The sequence below is a fragment of the Aedes aegypti genome, chromosome 2 (genome assembly GCF_002204515.2).
Source record: "Aedes aegypti strain LVP_AGWG chromosome 2, AaegL5.0 Primary Assembly, whole genome shotgun sequence".
In the NCBI taxonomy this organism is placed as follows: Eukaryota; Metazoa; Arthropoda; class Insecta; order Diptera; family Culicidae; genus Aedes; species Aedes aegypti.
Genome location: NC_035108.1, coordinates 963010 through 971695, shown reverse-complemented (window position 1 = coordinate 971695; position 8686 = coordinate 963010). Strand labels below are relative to the sequence as shown.

Below are 8686 nucleotides of genomic sequence, written 5' to 3'. Positions count from 1 at the left end.
GATTCCATGACAAGTCAAGAAGATGTCGTCTACTATCCAACAGAGTTTTTAAATTCGTTGGAACTGCCGGGATTACCACCCCATAACCTGCAGTTGAAAGTAGGATCGGTAATTTTTTTTTTTAATTTTAGTCATTACCAGTATTTCCTTGAAAAATTTCTTATTTTCACTTTTGAAATCCTCAATAGCTAAAATTTTTCATGGAAGAATCCTATAATACTTTAACCAAAAACTTACTGATATCAAAAATAATCCGTATCAATTTTACAGGTAATCATAATGTTACGGAACATCAACCAACCACGACTTTGTAATGGCACTAGATTAGCAGTGAAAAATCTTTTGAACAATATCATTGAAGCGACTATTATTAAGGGAAAATATGAAGGCGAGGACGTGTTGATTCCAAGAATCCCAATGGTACCAACCGATTTACCGTTTGAGTTTAAGCGTTTGCAGTTTCCTGTGCGCCTTGCATTTGCGATGACAATAAATAAATCGCAAGGACAATCTTTGGACGTTTGTGGCCTAAATATTGAATTTCCATGCTTCTCACATGGACAGTTATACGTCGCATGCTCACGTGTTGGCAAACGATCGGCATTATATGTTTATGCTCCTGACGGAAAAACTAAAAACGTAGTGTATCAGAAAGCATTGGAATGAGTTAAAAAAGTTAACTCAATGAACTAGAATAAAATCTGTTTAAAATGTAATTTCCCAGAGCTTCATTTAGTTTTAATTATAACAATGGTAAATGTAAAAAATACTACAGCACATTCAATGCATACTGATTTAAAATAAAGGCAGAACAACGTTTGCCGGGACAGCTAGTTATAAATAAGTTTAGTGGGCAACAAATATTTCCTTGAAAATGGCCGGAGGTAATTTTTCTCTATGTTTAATAGTTTCAGAGATAGAAAATGAAGAATGTAACCAAAATCATGGGTTTCGTCCAATCACAAGGGCGGTCCAATCACGCGAGTGGTGGTCCGAATGGCATAGAAAATTGAGAATAAAAAATGTGGAATTAACTATTTTCCAATTCCTCCTACTTTTAGTAATTATTATCTTTTTGACAGATACGCGTATTTCGATTACAACTTGTAGCCTTCTTCAGTGCCAGTTAGTTGTATCTCTAGACGATACGATAACTGACACTAACGAAGGTGGTAGCCGAAACACGCATATCTGTCAAAAGGATAATGTAATTAGGGCGGAATTCAAAGGTACAAGACTCAAATTTACTTTTTTTTATTCTCTTTATTGAGATTCTGCTCCGAACGTTGATTAAAATTTGGCTTTTTGCAGCCAAATTCGATAAAAATATGGTTGAAATCGGTGGTGGTCGATTGTACGTGCTCTGGACACTTGGTATGGAATGACCCTAATACTTCTAATAAGAAGTTTTAGCGATGTTAAAAGGATCAAATAAATTAAAACAACATTTGTTCTTATCAAGGCACCCCACAATCCTCGGAGCCCACCAAGTGCTTATTTGTTAGCCCGGATGAGCGAGAAAAATCGACCACAATGGCACGCAGAGCAGCAGCTTCACCGTAGAGCTCCGGCTGCTGGCCAGGAGTAAAACACTTGCTATTACCTACTACTGTTGTTGCTGCCATTCTCCGTGTGTTTCTCTTGATTGCTCCCCTAATTGCAGTATTTAGGCAGAGCGAAGCAAGCGAATGACCAGGGTAACCGTACCTTGGGGGGATTGTGGTCTCGTTAAGTTATATTTCACTGGACATTTTTTTATCGACAAGAATGTATCAATTATCCTTACGTTGATCAGCGGTTTAACAATGATCGGAATGACCCTCCTCGTTAAAAAACATCGAATCTTCATTTTTCGTTGAAACATGTTCAAACTCGCCTAAAACATTATTTTAAACATACCTTAAACTTCCAGGATCAAAATACATCAGTGTGTAGTTATAAGATATGGGTGTCAGTATTGGTTTTAAAAATACAAAACTTACAACATTTACAGTTTTAAGTATGTTTTTAAAGAAAAATCCAAAAAATGTGTTCGATTGTACACCGGACTACGGTACCCATGTTGAGCTCGACTACTATGTTTATGTTTCGTCTTTGGATCAACGACAAAGAAGGCCTAGGTAATGCTCATATAATATCTCCCTATTCAAAGTCACCCCCGCGCACAGTATGTTCTTTACATCTTATTCTCTCGACGTCACCTGTGCCTGCCTATCGGAATAGAGCTGCACACGGTATGCAGGCGAGGGAACGTGCCTTCATTCGATCGCCAGATCGTTCCGTCGCCTGAAGTGGCGAAGTTTTTCGGCTTTTCCGACTTGCAAGTAACGGGGGTAAGACGTTGTCGCGTGGGATCCCATCAACAGTGCTGCAGTGCTGTAAATCACTTATTCACCAAAAGTCGTGACTGGGTCCCCGGAATTCGCACAGCTCAGTGCTAATTGACCAAAATTGTTCGCGGTGACAATAAGTGCCGAGTGTCGCTTTAGTAACAACACGCATCGCAATTTTGGACGGCGGTGAAGACTTCGGGCGATCGAAGCAGGCTCGGGGCAGTCAAATGCTGAAGAGGGAGGCACAATTTTTATTTATCTTGTAGGTATTTTCGTTTCACCAGGTTTTGTGTGTGTACTTTTGTTGATGGCATATTTGCTACATGGACTACAGACGGCGCTTTTAGTTGCTGTTCTGATATCCAAACGGTTATGACCGCGCAGTGAAGATAGTGACAGTAGGCTGTGAAAAACACGCTGAACGAATCGTAGGTAGCAGTAGGCTGCGAAGCAAAGATCTATCGCATGTCATCAACGCGTCCGCTGGGAAAGATAACGAAGATTCATGTGTCAGGAAAAGTTTTAGTTTTATGTCAAGTTTGTGCGGTTTGTGTGAATGTAAGCAGATTCCAGATATGGAATTAGTGATTCGTGTTTCTCATTAGTCAAACGAGAAGAGTTTACTGTGTTAATGCTACGGAAATTGCACAAGTGTTGCAGATTTAGAAGTGTGTGCGTTAGGGTGGTTCCAAATATCATTTTTGTCCTACATCACTCATTCGATTGTAGGTCAAATTATGAGTGCCCTTCCAAAATAAGAACTCATTTGGATGAAAACTTAGACCACATAAGCCCTTTAAAGTATGTATAGGAGTTATTATAGCAAAGTCATGTTATTTTTTATTGATCACAGTGTTTTCTCATGTGTCCTGAAGGTTAGTACTATGTTGCTATTGTTAGATACATATATAAGCTACAACTTTGTCGAAGACCATTTTCAAATCGGAATTTCAGTAATTAGTTATTGATTTCTTCCTGAACGATTTTTTAAACTGTGCTGCATCTGATGCGAAAAATAACTCACACAACTTATGGCTACTATGTTTCACTGTATATGTCCAGTGATGCCCGCAGAACAGTTAAGTTATTCTAACTAAAGATTATCAATTTATATAAAATTAAGTAATCAATCACTGAGGCGTCCGATTTGAAAACGGTCTTCGACAAAGGTATGGCTGATAATTGTATCCAACAGTATCAACATAGTACTAACTTTCAAGGGCACATAAGAACCCGATTTTCTAATTTACTTGCTCTATGCCATAGTAATTGCAATACAAACATTGAAGAACTTGTGCAGTCGCAGTTTTTGTCCAAAAGGGTTCGAACTTTGGGAAGGCAAATTATATTCGACATTGAATCGAATGAGCGATGTGGAGCAAAAACAATATTTTGAACCACCCTAGCGTGCATAGTGTTTGTTGTGCTTCCCGAAGAAATCGTTTCATAATGCTCATTAACTGCAGTTTCTTTCAAAATCCTTCATAAAACCAATCTCTCCTAAGAGTGTGCCAAGGCTTACTGCGATCGAGTCATAAGACCAATCGTCCAATCAAGATGGGTGTCAAATTGAAGGAAAAAAGAGCAATCAGACACGAGTGATGTTGCATATTTCTTCTACGATGGCACAGCAGATCAGTTGGCAGAAAAAGAACTGGAGAATTCATGGTTGTTCTGCTGGCTATCCGGAACGGAATGCCTCCTCCACCGGCTCAGATGTGGCAACCGTCAACGGTAGTGCACCTGAAGAAGCATAGTGTCCAAAAGCGACAGCTTTAGAAACCATTATAAAGTGAAATTGCTACAATTAACCTCGATGTTTCGTTTCGTCTGTTTTTGTTTTATAGTTTGTATTCGTTCGGTTGATGTGATTTCGTGTTTCGCGCATTTTGTCCGTTTAGAAGTGAATGCCGCCGCGCGACATTGCTTTTCCAAACCATGCTGCCAGACACGAACTGACCGCGCTCAGTGTACTATTTTGGAAGAAAAACGGACGCAATTCCACGGCCGATCAATCAGTGTATGAAAAATATGTAATGCTAAGCAAAAATATATGAGAAATCGAGTGGTAGCCACATCTTTCCTGCAAAATTGAAAAGTGTCCCATTTTGCCCGATGTTCCCTTTTCGACGAGTAAAAAATCATAAATATTAGACAATATCATTGAGAAAAAAAAAACAAAACAAAAAATGTTTAAAAATATCTTACTGGGTGTGCAGAAGGCACCAACCTAATAATGTTGTGCTTTCAGTGATTAAAATAAAGCATAAACAGTATCTTAATTTGCCCTCTATCCCAAAACATAAAATACTTGAATATAGCAGACTAAACCGTCAAAAAGTTGTGAAAAAAAACATTGTTTTTCTGGCATGCATCTTACAAAAAGCTTAGATTTAGAAATGTTTTATTTTGACAGTGCTCTATTATCAATACATGACTACTCTTCACATGATCTCACATATTCAATGTCTAACAACGTTTGACAGATGTAGTCAGCTATATTTAGGTATTTTTTTTATGTTCAGGGAATATTGGACGAAATTAGACACTACTGGAGCTCTACCTCAATAACTGTAAGTATCAAATAATCAAAAGCCAGCAATGTCGTTTTTATATTTTTTTATTTCGAATAATATCATTTAAAATATATGTAACTTTCACCAAAGATATTGACACCACTTCATTCATCGTAATTTTATGCTTAAGGTAGCATATTTTTCATTGACCGCTAAGTTGCGTCCGCTTTTTTCTCTTCAAATAGTACACTGTGCAGCGGCGGTGTGAGACAATGTCATAATTGCTGAACAAATCAACTGTGACTAGGCGCTTAGCTCATCGCGCGGTTCCTCAATGGTGCTTTAATCACTGCTGCCGATAGTAGCGATTCAATTCATGTGTGCTGGACGTGAGGAAATGTTCGAACATACCAATACAAATTGTCGAACGGTGGCCAGATTTTGTTTGGCCGAATTTATTGTTGTCCATTTCCCCGATTCCACTTGCACTCCAAATGCCTTTTCCTTTCGATCAAATGCAGTGTAGATGTGCCAGGAAGTTTCCGAAGTTATGCACGCGCCGATAATTGACAGAAAACATCCCAACCCGGTCAGTGTTCAGTGAATCAAAGTTACCGAAGACCACGTGCTGCATTCTTAAAGCGCAGCAGGCGCATTCCGCCCATCACCAACAACGGCAGCAGAAGTTATCAACAGTTGAAGTGCAGAGAGTAAAACCAAAACAGCATGTTAATCGAGTTGGCTGAGTTTAGTCAGAAGCTCCGGGAGTACCGGACAATCTTGGAGCGGTTGCAAAGCGAGCAGCAATCGTACCAACAGCGGAGGGAGCGTCTGAGGTGAGTGTTACCAACCTTCTTCGTCATTCAGCAGTTTCCCGTGTAATGAAGTTTGGCCATTAAATTACTGCCGCAGTCTGCCCTCTTACTGTGCACTTCAGTTGGTAAATTGTTTTGGTGCGTGATTTCCAAATTTATTGTTCCATTTAAAGATTTTGTGGAATATTTGATACATTTTATGGGAGGATTATAGCAAGAGCCGTCTAGTTGTCGATATTGAAGGGAAACATTGAGCCAAGGAACAGCAATATAGTTTAGAGGGAGCATCAAAGTAAGCATGCAAATTTGAATTTAAAATATTGACTCATGGAGTTTCTGGTGGTGGGAGAAAAGTGGACAATTATTGATCTAACCATTTGACTATTAATTAATGATATTGACATAAACAGGGTGATTTCTATTTTTTGTCAGTAAAGTAAATGATCACAGAGAGAAGATGCATGTTTGAATTTTAATGTCCAGCGTACATTCTGTTGTATACAACATTTGTCTTGACTAAGTATAGATGAAATCTCTCTTCATTTACCTACTATTATTTCTAGTCACATGCGTTGTTCCAAAGGTGTTACAGCTGGCACACACGTTTCCAACAAATATGTATGTATTTTCAACCAAACAAAAACTGAAAATTTAGCCCGATTGAAATGGAATGTTACCACAATCTTTCAGGCTATCTAGGGAATAGCAAGAGATTAATTATAGAAAAATTTAATGAATCTAACATACCTATTTTAATTACAATTAATGCTAGAAATATGTATGCATACACAGTGAAGACGAATGTTATAGACTAGAGTTTCCAATTTTCCCGGGAATTGACTTCCCGGGAAACGGAAAATAAAATTGTCATTTCCCGGGAATTCCCGGGATCCTAGGAAATTCTTAGCACGTAAAAATTATGCTAATTTGACGTAGTTTTTTTAAGTTATTCATATTTTATGTATATTATATTTTAGCCTATTGCATTTGTACTATTGAGTCGTTTTTCATGAGTAGTTTGTTTATGTTCGTCCAAAAAGAAATGTTGGTTTCATTTTTTGCTAGGCTTTATGCAGTTCAAATAAGATTCCTCGAAAATTTCTTTATATTGTATTGCAAACTAGTTGTCCCGGCAAACGTTGTATTGCCAAGACGTAGGCTGTGAAGTAAGCCATTCAAAAATAACCTACAAAATGTTAGTGTAATGCATCCCGATTTGTTCCTTTTTATCGGCTGATTTTCACAAAGATTTTAACTCACAAACACGTCGCATCGCTTGTAGTGAGGACATTGTTTGGTATTATATGAAAAGTAGATTGTGCGATGGATTTAATTTGAATATAGATAGTCAATTCTGTATTAAAATAGAGCTTCCCGGGAACTACAGAAATCCCGGGAAATAGGGGAATCCTGTGAAACAGAAAATCATTCCCTGGGAAATGGAAATCCCGGGAAATCTTATTTCCTGGAAAATGTTCCCAGAATTAGAAATTCTATTATAGATGTACAAAACTGGATATACACTAGAAATTAAAATTCATACCACCACTATTTTTCTATGATCATTTTTTTCACTGACAGGAAATAGTAATCACCCTGTAAATATCAAAGACTTTAACTTCTTTGTTCAAACTTCCGCCTGATATAGTTTTGCGACAGTTGAATTTCAGTAATCAAGTTAGAGAGGGAGGTTAGTTACAAGACACAAAATCAACGTAATTGCTATCCAAGTAAATATCGAGTTAGCCATGATCATAAAAATCCACTTTTACTATGGTTCTCTAACTTTATATCGAGATACGTAGTATCGAGTAAGGGAGAGTTAACTGTGTAATACAACAAAATATTAAACCATGGCAGATTAGAATCAATTTTCGATTTTCCATAGAAATTCATTAATAATCTCAAGTTTACCGCCTTCAACAGCCTAATTTTTTTTAGGCGTCATTAAGCTGATACATATATTAAATTTCTTTTATGTCCGAGACCACTTGGAAGGTACGAGGGGGGGTTAAAAATAAATAAGGAACAAAAAAATAAAAACGAAAAATAAGGTATTTTTTCGATTTTTTTTTTTTTAATTATAGTTGTTAAACTTTTGTTAATCGTCCTCTGGATCATTATATTATACTTCTTTTTTACTTTAAAAATTGTAAAAAAAACCTAACTGATGTCAAAACACATACAAATTTTTCTCCCGTTCAAAATTTTCGGATTTTCGAAGGAAGGGGTAACATAAAAGAAAATTAATGTTTGTATCAGCCTTATTAAATATATAACATAAATTAATATGAATTATACACTAATGCATTCCATATTAAATATCCTAATAAATGTTAATATCTTTATTGCGAAAATGTATTGATATTTTTTTTAAAATAAATTATTGAGCAGTGATATTGTGTATTACACAAAGTATCTCATCACCACTGTTACAGAACATTTGCCTTCATGAACGGAAACCCAACTGACTGAATTCAATGAAGAAATAATTGTAAGCTGTCAAAAAATTGCTGTGTCAGAAATTTGTAATCAATTTCTGCGTCAGAATACCAAAGCTCTGTAACTTAAGGTACGAATTGATTTTTTTTCCATACAGTACACTGTTCGATTCCGTGTAATGATTTCAGCTATATTAATAAACAATTCCTTTTATTCAGTGTTGGTGCACTCACACACAAATCTCAATCATTGAGTTCTCCCGCGAGGGCGAACTCATTAGAGATCTGCTTCGCAAAACTCACTGTTCTCGGTCATGCCTTCAAATATGATTCAAGTATCAAACCCATAGGAAATCTGTAAGAACCCAATTTTATTGTTTAAGAAAGGATTTTTTTTTTGCGTGAAAAATTTGTGAAAATACAAGCCAATTGTGGGAAACGTGATTGCTGCTCTCGGATGATGACTGCTCCGAACATTGAGATGCGTCAAATGGCTAACCGAAGAAATAGGAAAAGTCATGGCCTGCCATGTGGTGATTGACAGTTTACGTTACGAGGATGCTAGTGTTATCTGTCATCCG

The 8686-nt window shown here is 37.0% G+C and overlaps 1 protein-coding gene across 7 annotated transcripts in view; it reads left to right on the top strand.

Moving 5' to 3' along the window:
• The first annotated feature begins 2279 nt into the window (after positions 1-2279).
• LOC5566116 overlaps positions 2280-8686 on the top strand; it is a 212565-nt gene continuing 206158 nt past the window's right edge. For 2 of the 7 annotated variants that reach the window (XM_021839715.1, XM_021839714.1), the window contains exons 1-2: positions 2283-2595; positions 5371-5685. In XM_021839715.1, the coding sequence (XP_021695407.1) occupies positions 5576-5685 (110 nt within the window). In that variant the 5' untranslated portion in view covers positions 2283-2595; positions 5371-5575. Of the gene's footprint in view, positions 2596-5370; positions 5686-8686 lie in introns of all 7 variants that reach the window. The other 5 variants (XM_021839722.1, XM_021839721.1, XM_021839730.1 and 2 more) reach the window with 4 other exon arrangements.